This window comes from Chlamydotis macqueenii, chromosome Z (genome assembly GCF_036417535.1).
Source record: "Chlamydotis macqueenii isolate bChlMac1 chromosome Z, bChlMac1.mat, whole genome shotgun sequence".
In the NCBI taxonomy this organism is placed as follows: Eukaryota; Metazoa; Chordata; class Aves; order Otidiformes; family Otididae; genus Chlamydotis; species Chlamydotis macqueenii.
Window position 1 is genome coordinate 63,437,661 of NC_141593.1, and position 26,464 is coordinate 63,464,124.

Sequence of the window (26,464 nt, forward strand, 5' to 3'; positions counted from 1 at the left end):
TCTAGGGATGAACTATTTATTTGCTGGCTAAACTAAAGCTTTCAATCCACATTAGTTCTAAAAGACTCATACACACACACACACAAAAACAAAAATAAAAAATAATAAAAACAAAATCAACACAATTCCTTCCCTTTGCAATTTTTTTGCATTTCTACTTAGATCTAAAAGCTGTTGATTGAACAAATATGAGTTGAAGAGAGAAATTTCAACAGTATTCTTCCCCTAAAAACTGCTTCAACTTTGTCTTCCGCTAAAGACTGCTTCAAGTTCGTCAAAACTGATTTTAATGTTATGTTTTAAGAGAAAGTGTCTGACGTTTACGTGAACGCTTTATAGAAATGTAGTACCTCAAAAGATCAAGGTAATGTAAGAAATATATGTTATTGCCAATTAAGATGCAGTGACAGAATACTATCAACAGCACACTCTACTTTTGCAAAAGCTTTAGTTTTGCCCAAGTTTCAGCCGTGAAGTACCAGAACAGTGCCGTTACATTCTCAAATTGCTTAGAAACTGTCCTAGAAAGTGATGTGGGCTGGAACTTCAAAGTGAAAGTCTAGGTATATTGGTATTATAAATGTTATGTACTTTTTCCATGCTCTATTAGGTATGGCCACCAGATCCTTATTTTTCTTCCTAAAGAAGCTAAGGGTTGCAGTGAAACTATTTTATACATTAGATCGCTCAGCTTTTCCTTGCTTGTTCTGTACTCCGCAGAATGCACAAGTTAACACGGCAAGCAACGAAAGGGATTTTCCTTTAGAAATCTGCTGCTATGGAATAGCTTTTACTCCAAGGGAGACTTCTAACATTTTCACTGGAGGCAACTGGCAGTGTGCTTCAGGACGATTGCCTGGCAGTCTTGTAGTATGTAAGTTCACGATTCTAAGACATAAATTTTAGTAAACTCAACTAACAAGGTACATTGCTTTCCACATAGTTCTTGGTTCAAAAAAGAGCAAACTGAAGCAGATTTCTTTGGCCTGACTTTAATATGTTTTCCTCAGTTTAGGCAAGAGCAATAGAACCACTGCCTCTAAATATCATTTGAACACCTTAGTAGGTAAGTAACTTTTTGATTCTGAAAGGAAAAGACAGCTGAAGCTGACATGATGAAAAAGTTGCTCCTTGCCATGTAAGATATTCATAGCCTTTCTGAAAAAACCCCAATAGAACATACTATGAAGCCTTCCCAGCACTGTCAAAAGTCCCAAGGAGTCCATTCCCTGGTATGGGAGGAGTGCTCAACTTCCACTAGAAGTGGTACACTTGTGTAACTCCTTTAACAAGTAAATGAAAAAGCAGCATGCACACAAGCTGGTGGACTTAACTTTTTCTAATCCTACTTCTGTTGTTCAAGTAAGGAATCAAGAGGGAAACTGGCCATCTCTATTACAGAGAGAGATAGAATCATAGAATCATAGAATGGTTAGGGTTGGAAGGGACCTTCAAAGGTCATCTAGTCCAACCCCCCTGCAAGGAGCAGGGACATCCCCGACTAGATCAGGTTGCTCAGAGCCTCATCCAGCCTGGCCTTGAATGCTTCCAGGGATGGGGCCTCCACCACCTTTCTGGGCAACCTGTTCCAGTGTTCTATAACTCGCATCGTAAAAAATTTTTTCCTAATTTCTAATCTAAATCTACCCCCCTCTATTTTAAAACCATTACCTCTCGTCCTATCGCAACAGGCCCTACTAAACAGCCTTTCCCCATCTTTCTTGTAGGCCCCCTTGAGGTACTGGAAGACCGCTGTCAGGTCTCCCCGGAGCCTCCTCTTCTCCAGGCTGAACAGCCCCAACTCTCTCAGCCTGTCCTCATAAGAGAGGTGCTCCAGCCCTTTTATCATCTTTGTGGCCCTCCTCTGGACCTTCTCCAACTGGTCCATGTCCTTCTTGTGCTGGGGGCTCCAGAACTGGACACAGTACTCCAGGTGGGGTCTCACCAGGGCAGAGTAGAGGGGGAGAATCACCTCCCTCGACCTGCTGGCCACGCTTCTCTTGATGCAACCCAGGATGCGGTTGGCCTTCTGGGCCGCAAGGGCGCATTGCCTGCTCATGTTGAGCTTCTCATCCACCAGCACTCACAAGTCCTTCTCCTCAGGGCTGCTCTCAATCCATTCCCCGCCCAGCCTGTATTTGTGCCTGGGATTGCCATGACCCAGGTGCAGGACCTTGCACTTGGCCTGGTTGAACTTCATGAGGTTGGCACGGGCCCAGCTATCCAGCCTGTCAGGGTCCCTCTGGATGGCATCCCTTCCTTCCAGCGTGTCGACGGCACCACACAACTTGGTGTCATCGGCAAACTTGCTGAGGGTGCACTCTATCCCACTGTCCATGTCGCCGACAAAGATGTTGAACAGGGCCGGGCCCAGCACGGACCCCTGAGGGACGCCACTCGTGACCGGTCTCCACCTGGACATCGAGCCGTTGACCACCATTCTCTGAGTGTGGCCATCCAGCCAACTCCTTATCCACCGAGTGGTCCATCCATCAAACCCATGTCTCTCTAGTTTAGAGAGAAGGATGTCGTGCGGGACAGTGTCAAAAGCTTTGCACAAGTCCAGGTAGATGATGTCAGTTGCTCGTCCCTTGTCCACCGATGCCGTCACCCCGTCATAGAAGGCCACCAAATTGGTCAGGCACGATCTGCCCTTGGTGAAGCCATGTTGGCTGTCACCAACCACCTCCTTGCTCTCCATGTGCCTTAGCATGGTTTCCAGGAGAATCTGCTCCATGACCTTGCCAGGCACAGAGGTGAGGCTGACCGGCCTGTAGTTACCTGGGTCTTCCTTATTCCCCTTTTTAAAAATTGGGGTTATGTTCCCCCTCTTCCAGTCATCGGGGACCTCACCAGACCGCCACAACTTCTCAAATATGATGGCCAGTGGCTTGGCAACTTCATCCGCCAGTTCCCTCAGGACCTGTGGATGGATCTCATCAGGACCCATGGACTTGTGCACCTTCAGGTTCCTTAGATGATCCCGAACCGGCTCTTCGAGTACAATGGGCAGTTCTTCATTCTCGCAGTCCCTGCTTGCACCTTCTACAGCTTGGGCGGTGGGAAAGGAACTCTTGTCGGTGAAGACTGAGGCAAAAAAGCCATTGAGAACCTCAGCCTTCTCCATATCCTGGGTAACCAGGACACCAGTTCCCTTCTGGAGGGGGCCTACATTTACCCTGGACTTTCTTTTGTCCCCTACGTACCTATAAAAGCTCCTCCTGTTACATTTTATATCCCTGGCCAGATTCAGTTCTGCCAGGGCTTTGGCCTTCCTTACCTTATCCCTGGCCACTCGCGCAGCCTCTTTGTAGTCCTCCCAGGCTACCTGTCCCCACTTCCACCCTCTATAGGCTTCCTTTTTCACTTTCAGTTGGTCCAGGAGCTCCTTGCTCATCCACGCCGGCCTCCTGGCCTTTTTGCCCGACCTGTTTTTCATCGGGATGCACCTCTGCTGAGCTTGGAGGAGGTGCTCCTTGAATGTGGACCAACTTTCCTGGGCCCCTCTTCCCTCCAGGGCCGCCTCCCATGGCACTTGGCCCATCAGGTCCCTGAAGAGGCCGAAGTCCGCCTTCCTGAAGTCTAGAGAGCTTGCCGTGTATTTTCCTTGCTGCCCCGTGGATCTTGAACTCCACCATGTCACGGTCGCTGCAGCCAAGGCTGTCCTTTAGTTTCACATCCCCCACCAGCCCCTCCTTGTTGGTGAGCACAAGGTCGAGCATGGCACCCCTCCTTGTCGGCTCCTCTATCGCCTGCAGGAGGAAGTTGTCATCCACACATTCCAGGAACCTCCTGGACTGCCTGTGCCCTGCCGTGTTGTCTCTCCAACAGATGTCAGGGTGGTTGAAGTCCCCCATGAGGACCAGGGCCTGTGACCGTGAGGCTGATCTAAAGTTGTGTGGAAGTATCCGTCCCAGCTGTTATTCCAAGTCTGCATATCCAACAGTACCAATCCTTTAGCAATAAACTTGTATAACCAGAACGTGTTTCATAGTTCCATTTGAAGTGACAGAACAACTTCAGTAACTTCTGAGTGCAATGTGAAGCAGCAAATGTTAAGCTATATGCCAATTTTCAGTTACAGATAACGACTACAGAAGAACCTGTCAGTACTTTGAAGTTCAGTATCAATTCAGATGTTCTTCTGTTACTTAGGAAATGGAAATATATTAGCAATGGGATTCTGAAGAGATATTTCTTTTTAAGATGAGCTCTGGGACTCTGGAAGTTCAAGAATTTCATAGATTATCTGTTAGACAGGTCTTTCAACATACAAACTAAAACCTTTGACTTCTGTTAATTTTCTAGTTTAACTGAAACAGTTATACTGTCTGTTGTTCTCAGATGATGCAAATGCATCACTCCAATGGGCATATTACAAAATCATGCCAAAATTAAGCCTGTATACTTGTGTAAGTTCTACTAGATACTTTCTAAAGTGTTTACTAGCCACGTCAACAGGGGAAAATGATGCAGTGTACCAGTGACAGCACCCTTACACAGCAAAGATATTTGAACAATATTAGTTGTATACCAGTGCTGGGTAACAGAGATCAAATATCTCTTATGCCAGAATTCAGCTAATCACATCAGTGACTAAGTCATCAGAAGGCCATTTTACTTGCAAGTGACTGAAGGTCTCTTTCACCCGTCTCCCTGCCCAACAGTTGATTTTTATGGAACAGGTATAGTGCTGAAGGGCCTTAATTCCTTAAACCCAAAGTGCCCAGTAAGTTGATAAAAGTTTTACTTACTGGATCTCTGTAATTTCAATTTTAAGCAGCAACCAGTTTAAAAAGTTAGCTATAATCCTCTCCATGAGTAAAGCTACATTTCCCATTACTAACGGGAATTATTCCATTCCTATGCAAAAATTTGGCAGCTGCACACAGCCTCCAGAATCTACCTAAATACAGACGGCTCAAACAGCAATTACAGAGACCACGTAGTATATTACAAGTCATTCTGAGGCTAAACAAGTTTTAGTTAGATACATACATTACCTTTCTAGAGCTGCTCTTCTTTTCTCTACAAATTCAGTAGATGACGAATCTTCCTTGCCTACTTTGACCTTGGTCATGCCTTTGAAGAAAATGGCATCATATTGATTTTATCACATAAATCATTAACATAACGATGTGATTAGAAGATAAAGCTCACCTAAGTTTACATTTTTAAGTCAAACTACAATGAAAAACACTACACAGTAGCAGGAAAAACATCAACACTGCATGCTGCATGGTTTTGTGGAAGCAGCTTTGTGAAATATGCAATTTCCTGTAATATATTAATTCTGACTAAAAGTTACACAAAACTAATCTGATTTGCATTTATGAAGACAATCTAAATGAAGATCAGAGTCTTTCTGGTCACTCATGTTCAGAAGAAAAGTTACCCAGATAAAGCAGAACAGGAAAATAAACCTCAGGTTAAAAGCCTATTAATTGTTAAGCTTATTACCAGTATTTTAATTTTTTTTTTTTAAGTTCTAAAACTAAGAGTTTTTTAGTCAACTAAGGCAAACTAATTAGCTCTAAAAATTCTGAAGCATATAAACAACTACAAAATTAGCAGAATAAAATGTATGCAGCTTTACATCACTTTCTCTGCCTAAGTCAAAAGTGGCCAAAAAACTATGACAGGGAGCCAGACTTACTGATGTAGTGTGGTATAGGAAATACATTCAACCTCAGCAACAGCAGAATTCCAAAACTGTAAGACTGAGGTCAATATTTTTCATGCTAAAGACCCAAATCCAGAGAGTTTAAGAACTTGAGTCCTATCAAAAACACCACTGAACACTGAACATTCACAATTATTCTTATTTACTAAAATACAGGAGAGGTATGTTATGATACACTAAAAACATCTTATTTCTACCTGTAGTGTATTCCTGCTCTGTTAGTTCTGTGCTTCTCCAGCTAAAAGTTCTAAGGCTAAGATTCTGAACATGTATTCTGTGACCTGCCAGGTCAACAGTTCCCAAAGTTGTTCCTCACCCGATCTCCCTTCTGGCTTTAGAAGTTTCACACAGTAACCCATGGAGGGGACAAACAGCATCCTTACAGGAACAAGGAGACACCCTTAACCTCTCAGTGAAGCCTTAGATTTTCCCTTTTCTGTAACACGATGAAAATAAATCCGATCGGCATTTTTTTCAGAAGTATACTACACAGTGTAGTATAACTGTAAATCCACAAATTTATCTGTAAAATCAAATATGTCTTTAAGTACAAAGATTAAGCTATTCAAACAAATGTGAGTTAACTCACATGCCCCATCTTTTTGCAGTAGAGTATTACTATTCATTAATATTTCACTGCAGAAAGCACTGAATACTGCAGTTTAATATAAAAGGTCCTTTACATTAGATAGCAACAGAAGTTCACAGGGAAAAAACTGGAAATGTAATCAAAATGATCAATATGAGGAATTCCTAACTTGTGATACTGACAGTTATTTCTGCATATCACATCATGTTTCTTTCTCTGCTAATAGAAGCCTACTTAAATGCAAGTGTAAAGCAGTTGCTGTAGCCCAAGCACTGTAATCCTTCACAGGAAAGGATCCATGACTTAATAGATGATTTTCTGAGAAATAGAAAATATGATTTTGCAACACACATATGTAAGTAGTGAGGCAGTCTGGAAGAACGTCCAACTCTAGCTCACCACTGACTCAGTTTTATCCTATTGTTCCACTGTCAGTAATTGACCACTTGAATCTGTGGCTAAAGTCTGAAATGCCAGTCCCTCCCACCCATCACCAAAATAAAGCTGCAGCTTAAAACTGCAGGCATTATTAACAGTGTAACAGTATGAACAGACTACAGACTTCTGTACAATACACGCTTCGTAACACTGAACGTATATTTTATATCAAGACTTTTAAAATATGTGTGATGTAAACACGTCACCTTACTTTCAGCCGTTTTGTCAGCTCTTTGCTTTAACATGCTTAATTTTAAATCAGCCTAGAATACCTTCTTTCCTTCAGAATTATAAATGTATGGACTACGTATTCTTGGATATAACTAAATACCATGTGTGCACTGAAGTTAAAATTTAAAGCCAGAGTTCCCTGCTCTTTGGGAAATGTCCCAAAGCTTAATAAAGTCTCTATACAAAGATCTGAAGTGACAGTCAGTGCTTGCTTACACTGCAATAAGTCCCACCATTTTACAAACTTCCAATAATATCAGTATTTATGCTGGTTTTGTTCAAGTGGTACCTCAAATCCAGTCCAAGTGTTGTCTTACAGATGAATTTGACTGTGAAAGCACATTTTCATGTAACTGCATATTGTCATAAATGCCTTAAATGGTGTTATCATCCAAAGGACATGACTAGAAGCTTCATTACATCTTTATAAGACCTGTTAGCATTTGTAATTAAACTTATTTTTGTAACACAAAAACTTGGTTATTACAGCATCATGTATTACTTTCAGGAACTACCAGAAGTTCAGAACAAATCTTCAGTCTTACAGACTGAAAAACACAGTGCTTTTCCACAGAATTAAAAGCATGATTTTCCTGAGCTTTCTGCTGCCTACATCTACTGAGTTGCGTATTCCTACTTATAGGAAAAGCTGTTGCTCTGATTAGCTTTACAGACTAAGCTGCCGGAAAAAAAGTTTTGCCATTCCCTACATATCAGTGTTCTAGAGTCCAATCACTTACTTATATGGGTAAGCCAAAAGACTTCAACAGGTTTTATTGTTTTAAATATTTAGTTATTTTGAAAGAATCTCTCCTGCTTAGAGCTTATAAAATTGAAGTTGCTCCAAAGCATCTGGCATGCTTCTTAGTTCATGGAGAAAGGATCTGATCCTTGCAAGTGTTCATGAAGACTAGCATCACTCAAAAGTACTTTCTGAATTAGAACCTAGAAGAATTAACTAGAGGTTTTAGGGTTCACCATGACAAAAGAAACATACTGAAGGATTAGAGAGGTGGAGTATGTATGAAGCTCTGTACGCAGTGGCAACTGATAACAGCACAAGTTAAAAATAAACTTTTATTTAACATCTTTGTTATGATAGACTAATCAGCTCTTAAAAGGGCAACAGTGAAGAAAGAATGATAGATAAGAAAAAGAAGGCCATGTATTACAACAACTCTCCTTATAATCAATGCCGTTCTGAGTGAGGAAGAGGTCGGCACATATCTTTCCAGTTTAACCCGAACTTTTTAAAAATACCGACCAGAAAGAATATTTAGTATTTTGGACCACCTGATAAAGAGTCAGTAATATTTATGGAGAAAGTTGTTGTTTTTTTTTTTTTTTTACAAGCCCAACAGGAATTAAAATACTTAATTTTACAGCATTTAAATGCCATGCTTAAATTCAACCTTACAGGAGCTACACTTACCTACAATACTTTTTTCTGGAGCTGGAGGCACAATGTAACCAATATGCATGTACTTCGTTGCTAATTTGCTGTGCAAGCCAAGAAAATCACTGAATCTTCTTTTAACAGAGAATTCATTTTTGTGGAACATGGAAAGTGATGTCTTGAAAACAAAAAGATTTGTTATGAATTACCGAGCCATCTACTCAGCTATGATACAAAGTTATCTGCAATTATTTGTTGCACTAGTTACCTTTGTTGTTACTCTGTATGCCATATAAGCATTCATTCCATCTCCTGTAAGAAAATTAAGATACTTATCCTAGGGCAAGTTATTATAATCCCTTCACACACTTTTTGTTCCAAAATATATATTAAATAGCTTTCCATTTAAATACTAAAAACCTCCAAAACATAACTGAATAAGAAATCAAGCTAAACTCTCTGAATAGTCTTCAAGGGATAAGATAGTCTATCACCTGACTTATTAGGCTCAAGGAACTTACCAACTTTCTCTGGGTCTGATACATTGATTTCTATATCAAACAAATCTCCATTTGCTTCTTCTTCAATCTAGAAAAGAGATATGCCATTATTTAACAAGGTAATGTGTAGTCATATTATGTATGGTTACAAGGATAAGGGTACAGAGGGAGAAGAAGGAAAAGTCAGTATGTTTGTAAAATTAAAAACCCTTCCAAACTCACCATACAATGTTAAGTGAACATAATTTCTAACACTGATTGCCACTGCAACGAAGTTCACGTGGAGGACTTGACAGTGTTAGGTTTATGACTGGACTTGATGACCTTAAAGTTCTTTTCCAACTTAAGTGATTCTATGTTTTAGTTTTAAGCTTTCTTGGAAAAGCTTCCAGTATGGCAGCCTTTTCTCAGGACTTTCTGGTCTCCAAATTTTTAGCAAATATTTATCTTAAGGGTATGTTAATTGTATTTCTTACAATGCGAGAGGATACCGTGATTTAAAAACCACTCTCATTTGCGATGCTTCTACATGCCTCTAATCAAAGGACAGAAATTCCTTTTTATTAATGGTATTTGTAGCAGAAGAGTTTGGGAAGGCAAAAGTAACAGACAGAATTTTCTGATACTTGCCTGAGCTCTAATCATGGAGAATTTCATAATCTTTCATGTAATACACAGGCTTGACAAAAACAGAGAACTTAAAAAACACCATGGCAGAAGGGACAATGTACAAGGGCTAGAGGGGTGAAAAATTAGAATAAAACACCATCTTATGGTACCTGGGGAGGCAGCCACCCTCAAGCCACAGGTAAGTCGTGTTAGCAAACTCACTTAGCAGAGGCACTGTCTAGTAAGAGAACACTCCAGAATGAATGGCACTCAGCAATGCTCAGGCTTTGAATGGAACACCAAATGTAAACAGCAATGTTAAAACTACCATTACCCTCAGCTGTTTGTTAGCAGGCAGGATAACACTAACAACTGGTTCCTCTATTTCCCCATTAACAGCTTCAGAAATCAAAGTTCAAACTTGTACCATGCCAGCAAGAGTTATTATACATTATTAACATTTCTTCTGTATCAAGCTAACCGCTTCCTCCTACATAGGCTTTTCCAATACTTGTTCTGAAGGAATGGAGCATCTTACTCCTCACACCACAGATCTCCAACATAATCACCATAATAAATCAAATTCGTACTAAACTTTATATGCAAAATAAACAGAATAGGTTTTCTTTTACATACTTTGCCTTAGCAAACGGTGATGGCCGTGAGTCAACATAAAGGAACTGTCATTTTAAAAGAAGAAAAAACTTCAAAAAACAAACAAGAAATTCCCATGATTTAGGAGTTTACTGCGTACCTCTTCTCTGGATCTATCAAAAATCACAGGAGCTGTTACGCTTTTCGATTCCATTCTGGGAGCTACTAATGTAGTAGGTGTTACAGGAGTGATTGCAGGAGTAGGGTCTGGCGAAAGTATTGGATCCCTCTCTGGACTGTCCAGAGAAACTTCTTCTGTTGCTTCTAGATAAAAATTTTGAGTTAGTAGAGAAGTTTTTGTGCAACAGAGATGCATGTGCATCATGAAGATAACAAACACACATGCTAAAAAATGACAATAAACAAGTTTAATACAATCACCTGTAAACAGTACTAATTTGTGGCAGACAATTTCTTTCAAGACATAGGTAAAACCAGATGTGATATTTGAGCTTCTAGTGCATAAAGGGTTAAAACAAGATTAATATTGTGTGGTTTTTAATATACTAGGTAAAGAGTCTTTTAAAGTAGGTACGAGTGATAAGTCATTTATTTCTGCATGAGATATTGTGAAAACTAATGATGCTCTTTTCCAGCACCTATATCAATTTTAGTTTTTGCACTCTGAACAACAGCTGATTTAGTCAAATAGGCTGACAACTGAGCAGATCACGCCACGTGTTAAATGAAGATACACAACCATAATGCATCCTCATTCCCACCAAAAGCCCACAACCTGTCAAATATAAATATTAGCAAGTGAGACATTCTGACTGGCAAGACTAAGTATCAGCCTCTAGCTTCAGTCTCTTTGGGGCTTAAAACAGTTCACTAGAAACTGAATACTTTCTTCAGACTGTACACAGTTCACCTGTCTTCAAAGAAGACATAAATCTCTGCTCTACAAATCCCACATACTTTCCTCCACTAACTGGTTTTGACCACTGGCAAGCTACACACTTCCTGCATATAGAGAAGTTCCTGTTCCAGTTTAAATAACTACTGCTGTGGTTCTTGCTAAATGTACATTTTCAAGAATTCTAGTTCCTTAAAAAATAATGTTGGCCACAGAACAGTCATTTGAGACGAAAAATGACTTCCCACCTGATCTCAAGTCTTTTTACAAACTAGACTTGCCATAGCAAGTACTTAACCAAGCAGGTAAAAAGGCACTAAAACAGATCCACTCTGAGTAACATAATGTTATCAAAAAGGTTTACCATGTAATATGGAAAAGAGCTGTGCTTGCAACTTTTGTCTGTATGAATCACTCAATTTTCAAAAGAAGTCATCTTTCTTCCAAACTTTTTAAAGCCTAGTGCATATAATGAATACAACTAGTCTTTACTCAACAGTTAAGAAAAGAGGACCATAAAAGATCAGATCGACTTTAAAATTTGTGACACAGTTATAGTGCATGTAAAAAAAAAATTAAAAAAAATCAAGAAAAAAAAAATCATTTTTGTCCGATGTAGGATTCTTTGCTTCTCCAGAACAGCCATCTACTAGCAACGTACAAGTACAACTGGAAACAGCATGCAGTGAACGATATCATTTATTACTGCAAAAAGTAATATTATAATCTTTCATAATCAGTATATAAAAACCACTCAGCTTTAACTCTGCTGCCACTTAGAGATATTCTGCTAGTCAATTCTGTTTCCCATTCTTCTGTAACACTTCTTTTCCAATCCTTGATGTTTTTCATAAATGAACAAAACCACACTTCTCTATTTCAGGGATGAAAATGCCTATGTGCCTAAATTTTGTTCGATACTGAAGCTCAAAATAAATTGAAAAAAAAACTGCAAAAACTTCAGGGTCACTATGCCTTAACCTGGTTTGAAGCAGATGCTCATTCTGCTCAAGACTGACGAAGTTTACTGCCATCACTTTGTTTTGGAGTATATCATAGAATTGCTGAGTTTGGAAAGAACCTCTGTAGATCGTCTAGTCTAACCCCTATGCTCAAGCAGGGTCAGCTAGAGCAGGCTTCTCTGGATTACATTCAAATGGGTTTTGAATGTATCTAAGGATGAAGAGTCCACCTCCTCAAGATGCTTAGCTGCAAAAGAACATGAAAACATTTCATCCTGCTGGAGAAGACAACTATTTATACTTGATTAAAATTCTACAGCCAACTACACCAGGTTTCTATCAGCACTCAAGCACTGGGCTCAATCTCGGCATTGGATAGCTCTTGTTTCTTTACTTTTCACCATCAGTATTTCTCAAATATAATCTTAGAAAGTGCAAGTTTGCTATTCCTTACTAGCAGCTCACTTCATCTGAGTAAGTTATTTTTACTGATCACACTCGTAAATATCAGACCTCTGAAATTCTGACACGGCTCCAGAGTTTAAATTGGCTTATTATCTTTGAAAGTTTACTCAGGTGATCACACAAACATAGAACTAACTTGAAGTAGAAACTGTTGTCCAGAACACAGGACAAGCTACTGGAAAAAAAAGAAAAAAAAAAAGGCTTCTCCAGGTATAGCAATATTTCAGAGACAGGTATCCTAACAGAACTGATTGTGAGAACTACTACACCTAAGTCACAGCCCATGAGTCTTACTGTTAAACCAGGAGTACTAAGAATAATCTTAATGAGAACAGAAATAGTTTTAACAGAACAGTCTGTCACTAATAAGGTCTTCTGATTTCCAAACGGTATGTTTACAGGCTTTTGTGGATTTGTACAACTGTATTCAGTTGTAACTGAACAACCAGCTTCTAAAAAGCAGCAAGGCATCTGCTGCATCAAACTCTTCTGATCAGGCACACTACATGACAACAGCCTGACAGACACTATCAGCTAGAAACTTTTGCTGTTCAGCTTGGCTTAAAGTATGTCCTGCCCAGTCCACAGAATTAGCATCTCCCCTTCTGTATCAACTCACAGGAAAAAAAGCCTAAGACAAATCTATCATAAGCTGAAGAAAAACTCCAACAAACATCACCCTCCTCAATGCATTGACTTTCTCCCAGGACACAATAGTTAGATATCTGCATAAGACAATCCATTCCCAAACACCTTTCAGCACTGAAAATACAAAAGAACCTTAAAAGTAATCTTTTACCGGACTAGAGGAGAAGAAAAATTGTAATTTTCCATTTTCTCCAAAAATGGCGAAGAGCACTGATACAACTTCGCAGCCCTGCTCGTCATCACCTGTGAGCACTAGAGGCAGAAGGCACAGACACCTATGTCCTGCACAGGAGGTCCACAGCACATTTCTGTAACTATATACAGAACTTTAGGCTGACATTTTATAAGACTCAATTCAGTATCTAGTTCTTCACTGTACAGCAGAAGTGAAGAATGGACAGTCAGGACTTACGTACAGTCAGGTTTTAAGACAAACCCCAAAGCCCCTCAAGACACTCCTAATACTAGCTGATTTTGAGCACTGGTCTTCACATGTAAGAGCTCTACAGGGTAAGATAAAGTAATTATTTCTTGGCCAAAGAATCAACACATTGACTTTTATTCTAAGGGTGAAAGTGCTGAAGTTGGTTTAGCAAGACAGTTTGTTTTTTCACAGAACCAAGAACCACAATCCTAATGGATGCAGGAGCAAAATTTACTGGTCTCCAACGACAGATGGAAAACTCATTTTCTTCCACCTGTGAAATCCAGTTTTAATAGTTCAGCCAAAGCACTTATGAGTCACCAGAGAGAAGGTAATGAGTATCTAAAATATTTTATTGCATATACTACCCTGTAGCTGCGACAGAAAGAGGTTTTAAGCATAGTCAAAAAAGCCTAAAAAAACCCCTAGATTCTGAACTGCATTAAAACAGTACAAGAAAACATACAGTTTGTTCTCCCTCACCTCTTTTTCTATTAGGTTGCATTATTAGATGCAACAATGAAAAAGATTTATCAAGCCTACAATAGCTAAAGAGGCATACCATCACATTTTTGGACAAATAAGTCTGTAAAACTAAATGTGTTTATATCCCCAGAGAGTCAGAGTCTCTCCTTTCAGGAGTCATCTATAGGATTCCCTTGACCTAGATTTTATAGTGTCTAATAATTCAATATGAAGGAACAACATAAGTTAGAAAGCTGTGGAACCTTACTCACTTCCGCTCCAGTTAAGCATCCCTTTAAGCTGTGCAATATTTGCATAAAGGTTTCTTTGGAATTTCAACATGTTGAATAAATTTAAATTGTAAATTTACACTTGTAAATTAAGTCCTGCTTTCACAGAAAGCCAGGCTTATGCTATCATGCTGGAAGTAAGAAAATAGACATCTCATGTTGCCTTCTCACATTATTTCTATTCATTGCAAATCAGTATCAGAAAATTAATCAGATGGATTAACATCATTGCCTAGCAAAACAGTCCTACGAAAGAAAACTAGTTATACTTGTGAATGCAAAGCACTGGAACACAAATTAGACATCATTTTTGAGGATGCCTAGGCTGACAGTGATAGAAAAACAGAAGTTCATCACTAGGGTACAACTGTCTTATGCAAACTTCCTGCCTAGAACAGGACACTGTAAAAGATGTCATATTCTGCCTCAGGTTCCATAAATCATTCTTGTTTTTTTCCCCCCATTTGAGGGTTTGTGCTAGCCTCAGTCTGTATATAAATTGACCTTTTAAAGACTGGTGTTGGTTATGTTAGATATGCATTATGTTAGATGCTTTCAATTTAGTGCTGCAAGTCTTCCATAGCAAAATACAAACTCATTAAATCAGTTCTGTGTGTTTTCCTCACAGCATTCATTTCAGTTGAAACAATCTGTCTGCTAACATTTGTTCCTTCTGTCTGGTTCCCTTCAATATTTACTCCAGCCATCTTTTTTCTTAATATTATCCAAAGGAGAACTGGCTTTTCTAAAATACCCACGCCAAATGGCTCTATGGTTATAAAAGTCAGCTTTGTATAAGGAAGCTAAATAACCAAATTACTAATACTAGAAAGCTTTGGTGCTAAAGCATTGCTGGTCTTTGTAAGTTATTAGACAAGGTAACACAAATTCAAAAGAAGCAGGATTACCTTCTGTTCTTCATTCTTTCTCTTAAAACACTTCCAGAGTTAATGAACTAGTCAACACAATCTAACAGTGTCATAAGAAAATGTAAGTTCAAATATATGCAAATACAAATTTTGTAAGTTCAGAACAATGGTAAGGAGCATATGTATACACTTATCTATACGAAACAGCCCAGAACTAAATTCTATTAAGATTTTTTTTTTCAAATCATTACATCAGGGAATCAATGAGGACTGTATTCAAAGCAGACTGCCAATTGACACACTCAATATGTAGTAATAGGAAAAGTGTTAGTACTGAGAAGCAGTGTTAAGAACCACCTTTTGACATACATAAGGTACTCCAAATACTACACTTCCTTTCTTGAATAGTTAATGTTCCTACACTTGTAACTGACAGGAACCATAACCCATGGTTAGGATAGTCAAAAACCAACACCAAAGTAGTGACATTGATTAAGCATTGGAAATGTGTTGTCTGACTGATTATTTATTAACTATGTCACACATCTTTCTCCGAAAAGCACTGTCAAGTAACAGATATACAATCATGCACTAGTGAAATTACAAGATTGGTCCCATATGCCAGTTAGTAACCTTTTTATATTAACAAAAGAGACTTCTGAAAAAGGAAATATCCTCCAGCTTGCAATATGATCTGGATTATATTTCTTTGTAATTGGAAAAAAGACTGTGACAGCTTACGTATGGTTATTAAGTAAAAAATCAGGATGTAATTTAAGTCATGTTTTTACACACAAACAGATTTGAATGTTGTTAATTCCATAATGATAAATACTGTTACCACTGTCAACAGAACACGTTACTAACAAACCAACACTATGCTCTGACAGTACACACTGAGATATCTGTATTTAGTAAACTTAACTAACGCTACAGTCTCACAAGAAAAAAATCCATACATCACTGTCAAACTACTTAAGAAATTTAAATTAAACTTTTCTATTAAATAAATTTCGCAAAGTGCCACTAATTCAATATATGAGAGAGAATTAATAGTTACACTACAAAAATATGTAACATCCAAAGTGTAACAGCAGTGTTTACAACAGAGACAACACGTGCAAATCTGGTGAAAAAATACTCATAATTTTAATTTACCAACAAAACTTTTACAAATTAATCTAAACCTGAAAAGAAGTCACATATCCCATTGTTTTTACTACTAAGCAGGATTAAGTTTTCTCCTCTGAGTTTGAAATGAAAGGCTATACTCCAAAACAGTTTTACAACAATATACTATCAATAGCAAGATGTGTTAACAATGGCAAAACAAACAACTTCGGGCAAAGAACAATCTCGGCTACTTTAAGTTTTTAGTGTGTTACTTCTGCAAGTTCATAAACTTGACAACATACTGCAGAAGATCATAGGAGTTCAATTAAATACATGATTGCTGAAGTCAGGGAAGAATGATTGATAATGGATAGAGGCACTAATTTATTACTTAATGAATATTTGAGGAAGCATACCTTCAAGAGGTTAAGCAACAGTTAAGATTTGCTAAGCCAGTTGCGTAAAACTAAAATTGAAGGTTCCGTTGCTGGGTTGCTGCTTCATATTTCCTTATAGCTAAGAAAATGGCCTTTTACAGCATAAAAAGTTTTTAACCCTCCTTCCCAGAAAAGCACATTCCTTTCAGTCCAAGAGTAAAAGAGTTTATGCAGACACATCAGAAGAAAAGAGCAATTACCAGCAAAGAGGTCTTCTCTGTCATCATCTAGCATGATTTCTGCCGGCTTTGGACCATTGGAGTTTGTGCTGAGGTCTTCTGCAGGAAGACTTGCTGGCTCTGGAGATGAAGGACTTGACTGTTTAAAAAAAAAGTGAAATAATTAGCAGAGAATCAGTTGCCATGTGTCAGTATATAAGAATTATTGCAACAAACAAATTCTTTCATTGCAAAGAAACAAGACCAAGATGTACAGAACGGAAACCCTGTCAGCTATTTCCATTTCCTGCTCCCAGCACGGTAACAATGAACAAACGATATGAGCTAGTCAACATTTCTTTTCATTTCTTGTCGGAGAGAAAAAGAAGTCACCCATTTCCTCAAGTTCAATGAATATGAAACAAAAACTGCTACAGAAATACTTAGAATAAGTTTATTAGTACTGCTGAATGTAATTTGATTTTTAAGTTCCTTTTGGAAAGGCTGGTATTTAGATTTGGATTTGTACACAGAAAAAAAAAAATTAAAGAAATCTCCAAGGGGTCTATACCAGGTTTTCAGAGATTAAAAGAGTGCATTAATGCCATTCAAACAACTGAAGGCTGCTTTTAGCCGTAAGAAACGTCAGTATCTTTGCAACAGGTTGAATTTGGGGATTACTACCATAGAAGGTTACATTGTACTGACATGGAAGCTAGGCTCGTCATATATACAGTTCTTTTAATTCACTGAAGACTAGAACTTAGCCTGTGAAAAACAGGAATACTTGACGACACTTGGGAAAATCAAAGCAATACTGAAACTGGGCTACTAAATTTATAGCTTACGCACAAAATAAATACAGATCGAACTGAAAATCAGTGCTTCAATTAGAAAATCCTTCTTGAGTAAGTATTAACTATGGTTATTTCAACAGTTCTAGAAAATTTGCAAGACTCACTGCTCACAACTTCATCCAAGATAGCTAGCTAAGGCTTCAACAACAGCTTATTTATTCATTAATGTATGCACTTTAAAATAAGCATCTCAAAACTGTGTCACTACTTCCTTCCTAGTTTTGGCACAGAGTTGTCATAATTTAAGTTCAGAACCAGAGTACAAAACAGATAGTAAACCATTTCAGGTTACACTTCAACAAATATCACAGGTTACAGAAGATTAAAGAAAGACTGAAAAATACTGGAAAGCCACTGTAGAAAATCTGTCCAGGTTTTATTTTAACATTCATAACTATAGCAGAAGCAACAGTTCTAACAGAGAGGCCTTCCTTACAGCTGGCTCTCCAAGCACAGTGTATGTCCTGATATGGAGTACAGCACTGTTGCTTTACTTCAAGCAGCACAGAGCAAGATCCTGGCCTCCATGTCTGTCTCAGTCCTCAGTCACCTGAAATTCTGGTACAAAGGAAGTAAGTGAGAAACAGTAGAAGTCCTGCCAGACGAATTCAGACACAGTACAAAACAGTTTTTCAGAGGACACATGAAATCCAGACTCTCAACCTAGAAAGCTGTTAGCCCAAGGTTTTCCCTGCTGAAGACAGAAGGAAGATAAAAGCAAAAAAAAAAAAAAAAGAACACTAGAAAATTTATATTGCTCTACACTAGATTATGGTTGCAACAAGGAGCTGCTCCATTCAAACGACAGAAGAGGTTATATCCCTCTCCCTCTGCCAAAGGCTGCCACTCTCTGAAAAACTCACATACAATGTGGGGAAACCAATAAATGAACCAAAGTGAGGAGAAATGAAAGCAGCAGCCTCTCAAACTGCTTGTTGGATTTTGCCCTAAAGCCTGCAAAGAAAGCCAAAATAGGAACAAGTGAGAATTGTATGTAGCTAGTAGAGTTTATAACCTTACAGGCAACCAATCCACTAGTCACATCTACACTCCTCATCTCATACTAAACCAATGCCAAAATGATCACAGCACAAATAAGAGTGTTCAGAGGTCATAAAGGTGTATTCATTCTGTGAAGTTGTATCACAAAGCTTGCAATTAATTTAGATGAAATGAACTAGGAAATTTGAGAAAACCTCACCACTTGACATGGTTCATTATTCTACAAATGGCAATATAGATACCATGTGTCACATCTAGCAGACAACAGTTTTAAATTATCTGAGAACTCAGAAGTAGCAGGGTCCGGAAGAAATGGTCTGTTTCTCTAGGCAGTACCGCATAGAGCTGCAAGTTCAAGAACTTGTCAGCTAGAACAGCAGAGCACAAAAATGCTTGATTTCCCTGTGAGATTCAAATAGTTTAAAGTTTTATCAGCAAAAGTAATTATTCATGAAAACATTACAGATACTCATTCCAAACCAGTTTTGCTGCTACTCAACTTTGAGCAGTAACCCACTTACATTTTGACAGATCTGAGGTTTAGGACAGTGGGGATTCCACATGACTACAGATGCAGAAAGACATATAGTTCATGCTTGTCAATTCAACTCCATGAAAAACAGCTGTAGCATGGCCAGGCACAGAGAACAAAAGCCTTCCTGATCACTTGTTCCACACAGCAGATGGCTTTCAGCTTTATCCCTTAATTGTACTCTTTATTAATGAGTGGTGGTAAAGAGCCCTTGGAGAATCCAAAGCCAGGCTGGATGGACCTTTGAGCAACCTGGTCTAGTGGAAGGTGTCCCTGTCCATGGCAGGGGGGTTGGAACTAGATGATTTTTAAGGTTCCTTTCAACCCAAACCATTCTATGATTTTATGAATACTCATACCTTTAAGCTATTCCCCCAGTCTATCTTCTCGTAGTTGGGTTACTGATGATTGCTTTTAACTATTCCTGCCTTCTCATCACAAAAGACACAAGATCCGCCTTGAACATTTAAACCTGATCAACGCATGGCATAATATGAAAAACCAAACATTAACATGCCTAAAGCAACAAGTTAACCGGAGGCCAATAACTGGAACCCATTCCCATTTTGAAGAAGGAACAGAGTCTTCCTAGGAATAGCTATAGACACATGGAAAAATATCAAATCCTGTTAGGATTACAAATCTCTTTCTGTTACTGAGCTGGGAAAGATCCTGCCCTTGGCAGTATTCAAGAAAACCAAGAATTCTGCACTGGATACTAGGCATCACAGCTGTAGCGAGTGTATCAATTACAGAGGCCTTTCTCCAAATTTCACATACCTCTGTTTCCACAAACCACAACTGGAGAATACTCACAAAAGGTGAGGACTGAAACAAATAGATCATAAGGGAACCTCAGAAAGCTCAAGAAGCAAAGCTGGTTAATGCAGCTGGTATAATTTGTATACAAGACAAAGTCTAGAAGTGGCTCTTACTGAAAGACTTCCAGTGAAACAAAAGTTCTACTTATGTGCTATTTATTTTATAAAAATATAATAAATTTATATTTGTTATAAATCTCAAGTTATGTTTTTAACAACAGTAGATATTGTAGATGATTTACAGGTAAAATGCCTTTCCTTTAAAATGCCCTTTCAGCTCTGTACTGGTTTTGGCTGGGAAAGAGTTACTTTCCTTCATAATAGCTTGTATAGTTCCATGGCCTGGATTTGTGACCAAAGCAGTGTTGATCACACAAGCATGTTTTAATTATTGCTGAACAGTTCTTACACAGTGTGAAGGCCTTCTCTGTTTCTCTCTGCTCTGACAGCAAAAAGGTTGCAGAATGCACAAGAAGCTGGGGGGACACAGCTGGGACAGCTGACCCGAACTGGCCAAAGGGATATCCCATAAAAGGTGGCAGAAAGAAGGCAGGTAGGGAGAACATTTGGAGTGATGGTGTTAGTATTGTTTGTCTTCCCAAGTAACCATTACACATGATGGGCCCTGCCTTCCCGGAGATGGGGAAACACCTGCCTGCTGATGGCAAGGAGTGAATGAATTCCTTATGTTGTTTTGGTTGTGTTGTGCACAAGCGTCTGCTTTACTTAGAAAATTGTCTTTATCTCGACCCACAAGTTTTCTCACTTTTACCCTTCTAAACTTCTCTCCAGTCCTGCTGGGGGAAGTGAGCAAGCGGCTGTGTGGAGCTTAGCTGCCAGCTAGGGTTAAACCACAACAAGCTAAATAAGGTATTTCTGTGTCTATTAAACTTTCAGTGCCTCTTTGTTTTTTTTTTAAACAGCTGTCATTCTCAGGCAAGACAAATTAAGGATGGGGTTAAATATCTTCACGAACAATTGGGACTTTATACGAAGAAGATAAAGTGTACAAACTTCTTAAAAATTATTAATGGTCTGAACACTTACTTTAACTTTGGACGCAGTATCAGCTTGTTTTTAAGAGTTTTGCAACAAAGTTCAGCTTGTTATATTCAAAAGTTATCTTCAAAACAGACATAGTTCTTGGGGAATTATGAAAACCCAGAAAGCCACAGTCCTGAACATATCACAAACTGTAGTCAATAATTTCTAATAATCTATTTTACAGTCAGTGGGCCAGGAAGTGCTATTTAGCCTCTCAAATAAAGCATCCATGCACTCAAACAACTATTAATATATTAAGCTATTCCAGTTACAGCTCACTACAGGTATAAGATTAAAGACAGTACCCTATATTTGCTCTTTTATCTTGACAAAGTACAAATAAAATGGCAGTTAAGATGTCTGTCAGAGGACTTAGTAGTTAGTGCAGTGAAAATCCAAGTTATCAGACAAGAAATGGAAGATGGGACTAACAAAAAACCCTCATGGCTCAGACACACATCGGCAGCACAGCTATTCAGAAATTTTAAACTTACTTAATGCGAATGAGTCACAAAATATCACAAACACGTCCATTTCCTGAAAGGCTTATGCCTGCAAAATTTTTGAGTGACTCCTAAGCTGAAAGAACATCAGGAGAAGCATCCAACAACCAAGATACCTAATGGGACGGGCATTCAGATATGCAGGACAGTCAGGATCCTGCTTTATTTGTTTTCTAGAAAATAGTTTTCTGGTGAGAGGCCTACGGGCCCATTTCAATTTCAATGGCAATAAGAGGCTCCATTTTCCCCTCTTTTATTGAGCATTACATTCAGTGGTAATAACTATTTCATAGCTCTGACTCACGAAGAAACAAGTTCTCACATTTGCTGTTGGCTGAAATTACAACCCTAGAGTCTGGACACAATCTCTCTTCTCTTAACAGTACAGTTCTCCCCCAAACCAGTTCAACTACTTGTTTGAACTCCTAGCCTCCTTCAGTCTTAACAAAAAGGAGGCTGACAAAAGCCGAGCATCATACTGTTCTAGTTGTTCGAGTTAATGCATCTTATTGTCTGAAACAGGGTTACAGAAGCTCACAAATTACAGCATGGGCATAGAAAATAGACTCAACAGTAGGACAGTAATGTTTTCAGCAGAAAATAAGACAAAGGGAATCACACTAGAATGAACACCTGCATGTTCTTTAAGCTTCCATTACAGCCTGGATTTAACAGCAAGAAACAAGACGCACATTTCCAGTAGAATTAAACCAATTAATCTCGGATACAGTTGTAATTTTCTGCAAAGGTATAGTACAGTGTTGAAGGACTTAATATTTTCCTCTTAGATATTCCAATGGGGTCTTTACTGCTTCCTCTATAACTGTCACTGTTAAATTCAATAGATACTATTAAAGACATCTGGACTTCTGTGCCTATCTAATGTTTTGCCTTCTGTGCAAAAACCAAACGCATACTGCAGATCTTTGACATAAACTGATAAACCAGCAATGAGATTATATACACACCCTACCCTAAATGACAGTCCTTAACAGATTAGAACATCTACTGCTTACTCACTGTTTTCAAGTACCCTCATGTATTCTTCCACTACAAAAAAAAAAAAAAAAAAAACAAACCACCAAAAACCCCCCCAGGAACATAAATACTGATTGAAATGAGTAGGTGGCAGCCCAGCTACATGTTCACACGGGACCTGCTTTACAAAAGACAGAGACAGGCAATACAGAAATGAGTTAGAAGTTCAGGGAAAATGAAGTAAGAAGTGTCGAAACAGATAAAGAAGGTAAATGGCAGAGAAATAGACTAATGCAAGGAGGAAGAAGGAGAAAATTATTAAATGAGAGTAACACTAAACATACAATTTTCCAGAAAATCTAACATACGCTATTTTTGCATATGTCATCAAAATGACTTTCAAAAAAAGTGGTTTGTGGTCTTGCCTAACAGCGGCAGAGGACATAAATGACAAATTAGCAATTTGTTGATTACCAGCTTTTAACAGGGGATGGTTCTTCGCATAATGCACAGTTAACTTCCACAACTTCTTGTTGTGCATATCATGGACACAGTTTTTTTAAAAAACAAAACGCACTCAAAAATTTAGCAAGTAGGTAAGTCCATAGATCACTGTAATGCTACCTAGGGCTCAGGAAGTCTCTGAGCTACAAAAACCTGGTAGCTGGGAAAGCACTGCAGGTGACAACCAGCACATACATATAATCATCAGCAGTATTACTCACACAGCATCCACCACTGAGTATCTTTCTAAATGCAGTCTTGGCTTAGAGCATTTGTCTGATTGTTCTCATTGATGAAAGTAACTCTCTCAGCCAGAGACCACTCAGTGACCATCAATTTAATGGAGGCAGTACTTGAGACATTACAATAGTTGGCACAATGAAAACGAAATAACATTTCCACTACTCTTAAGCACTGTAAATATCTGAAAAGGAAACAAGCACCCCGTCAGCTCAGACAAGCTGCTGACAGTGCCGAGAGTTCATAGGTGCCCCTGTGTTCACAGAAAGGGAAGTGTTCATGTACTCTGCCACCCAGCAAGTTTTCAAGTCCTAGAGCATGTTCCCACTGCACCCTAGAAATGTCAGGTGTTACAGCTCAGTGTGATCTTTTAACATTTTATATTCTAGAATTAAGAGGGTTTAATTCAAGATACTAACTTTTAATACGTACACAAAGTAAGTTAAAGCTCCAGCTTCTTTTTCTTCCCATCAGAGAATTATTCTTGAAATAAACAATATTCTCCATTGATTATACAGATAAGGCACTGAAGTCAGTAAGCCTTCCTGCCTTTAAATATTTCATATTTGCTGTTCATAATACACATTAAATTTCTATTTTGTCAGACGAGTTAGCATGTGTTTTCTAAATTGAGACTTTGTTAACATGGAAGCTATTCAGAAGACCTACTAGGTATCTTACAGCTTGTCCACAACCATATCATAGGTAAGAAAGGAAGATCGTGCCTTTTGTGAGCTGCAAAGAGAATGAAAGGAAGGAAAAATACGAGGGGGGCTGAAATCAATCACAAGAAATGCAAATAGACAGCTCCAAGATAAACCAGTTGGGAATCTTTTCAAAGTACCATAGCCTTTTTATAAGCTGGCTTTGCACTTCACTATCCCTTGCCATGCTCTCTCCGCTTGTATCAACAAACACATGATCAACTACGAAAAGCAGGATGCTGTTCTGTTGTTACTATAGAACTTCCATTGCCATTGAGAAACAGCTACTTCATGAATATTTACAGGATTTAAATAACACTCAAGACGGAGTTTAATTAGGCCGGCACCATGAGATAACGGTTCTTCCCTCGACTAACTGTGCTATACACTTGAGTTAAATGATCTATGTTCAAGCTCTTGAGAAGTTCAAAGTCAATTTTCATAATCTCTTCCTTCCAAATCAGGAAAATCATAAGATTAAGGTTCTTCCTGAAACACTGTAGCTGATTAGATGCCAAAAAAAGCTTTACTGACAAAACTTTTCAAAGTTGCTCTTTAAGCAAAGATACTTCCCCTTTATACTTTGCTACTTTATTCCAAATAGACTGTTTACAAAAATAAAGCAGTACAATGGAACTGTCAGCCAAACCACCCAATACAAAGTGCACTTTTTTGCCAGTTTTTGCAGTTATAGGAGTTTTCAATAACAATTTTTAATTAACAAGACGAGGACATCTCATTGTAACTGTGATTTAGACACTAAATCTATTGTATCTCTTCCAGCTTTAATTCTAGACCATATGAGTAAAGATATTATTTATGTTACATTGCAGCCTTTCTTAGCACACAGAGTAAGACTCCAATAATACACATTGTACCACGCAGATGCACAGAAGTCTAGTGATACAAATCTTGTTAACTACAGGTTCACATTACTTTCTATTCCTTCACAGCATTTTTCCACAGATCTTTTTCTACTAATGCACAGATTATGCATCTATAAAAAAAAAAGAAAAAAAAAAAGTGACTTGAGAGAAGGCAAGTGACTAAAATACAGTTAAGAGCTTCTTTGTATACTGACCTTTTTTGTTAAGGACAGGCAACAGCTAAAGTAAAACAAAGAAACAAGCACTGATCCTATTACTGTAAAGGTCAGGGACAGGAAACTCTTCAGGAAAAAAGGAACAGGAACAATTTTCTTTTTAAATGGGCAACTGTGTACAGGAAGAACAAAGTTCTTCCAGAAGATATTGGCAAAACACACAGGTGAAAGATGACCACAACAACTCAGCAAGAAAATCCCCCGCTATAAAGAATGAACGCACAGGCTTTTTTTCAGAACGAGGACCTATTCAAGCATTCAGTTGTTCTGGTCCTTTTTTTTTTTTTGTATCAGACTCCTGACACAGAAAGCAGGCACGGTTTAGAGACGTATTCACAAGTTTTCAGATTCTCCCGGCTCTGCTTTCCTCGAACAACCGCAGGTTCTGTAACACCTTGCAGGAACGCCTCCCGCCGCCGCTGGCCCGGAACGGCCCCCCTGCTCGGGGCCGAGCGACGCCGGCCCGGGGGGGCCCGGGGACTCCGGGGCCCCGCAGCCGAGCCCTGCGCCTGCCCCTGCGGAAGGAGGCTGAGGGGGGGAGTACGTTTCTGCAAGTTTTTGCCAACTGGAAGAGGGAGTGAAGACCCGGAGGGGGGCCCCGCGAAGAAAATGGGTTGTTACTAACGCACGCCAAGTCTGAGGCGGGGAGGACCAGCAAAACTGGCGCCGTGTGACGAGGAAAGGTGGAAATATTTATTACCCCGGCAGCACGGGAAAGGGGGAAGACAAGTGGAAGCGGCGACCTGGCACAGCGGCGCTAGGAGAGCGAGCTTTCGGTTTCTTTCGGGAGGAGAAGAGCTGAGCGGAACGGCCGAACCCCCGCGGGGCCGAGGCCACTCGCCCGCCAGAGAGGAGGCGCCGAGGAGCCGCCGCTCCCGAAGCGGTGGCAGGCGGCAGGCCTGCTGCTGGGGCCGGGCCAGTACGGGCCGGGGGCCCCGATGAGAACTGCTGCACCGGCGGCCTGGTGGAGACGGGAGGGGAAGGAGGGCCCGCAGGGGGCCGGCCCGGCCGCGGGGGTCGGGGCCCACGGTGGCGGGCAGTCTCTCACCTCCAGAGTGGACACGGTGCTGGTGAAGAGGTCCTCGCCGTCCTCCAGCTCCTCGAAGTCAGCGGGCCGCGCTTCCGCCAGCGGAGGGGGCTCCCTCTCCGCCGCCATCTTCCCCTCCAGCCCCGCCACCAGCCCCGCTCCCCGCCGCGCTCACGTGACGGCCGCCCCGCCCTCCCCCCAACTGCCACGTGACGAGTAGGGGGACCGTGGGGGCGCGCACGCGCCCACCGGCGGGGTCGGGGGTGCGGTAGCTTGTCCCGTTCGGGGCGGCGGGGCCCACGCCGCCGTGAAATAGTTCAGTGAAGGCGGTCGCGGAAGCCCTCAGAGCCTTCGTCCCACGAA

At 39.8% G+C, this 26,464-nt stretch overlaps 1 protein-coding gene across 3 annotated transcripts in view; it reads right to left on the reverse strand.

Annotated features, from left to right (window-relative positions):
* Positions 1-26,253, reverse strand: part of SNX2 (sorting nexin 2) — a 35,820-nt gene extending 9,567 nt beyond the window's left edge. For 2 of the 3 annotated variants that reach the window (XR_015261413.1, XM_086770049.1), the window contains exons 1-7: positions 26,123-26,253; positions 16,830-16,947; positions 10,201-10,364; positions 8,859-8,925; positions 8,606-8,649; positions 8,374-8,515; positions 5,004-5,082 (exon numbers count right to left, since the gene is read on the reverse strand). Coding sequence is in view for 2 of the 3 variants with exons in the window: in XM_086770049.1 (XP_086626175.1) it covers positions 5,004-5,082; positions 8,374-8,515; positions 8,606-8,649; positions 8,859-8,925; positions 10,201-10,364; positions 16,830-16,947; positions 26,123-26,230 (722 nt within the window). In the remaining variant the exon portion in view is untranslated. Of the gene's footprint in view, positions 1-5,003; positions 5,083-8,373; positions 8,516-8,605; positions 8,650-8,858; positions 8,926-10,200; positions 10,365-16,829; positions 16,948-18,080; positions 18,203-26,122 lie in introns of all 3 variants that reach the window. The other variant, XM_086770050.1, reaches the window with a different exon arrangement.
* Positions 26,254-26,464: the final 211 nt, after the last annotated feature.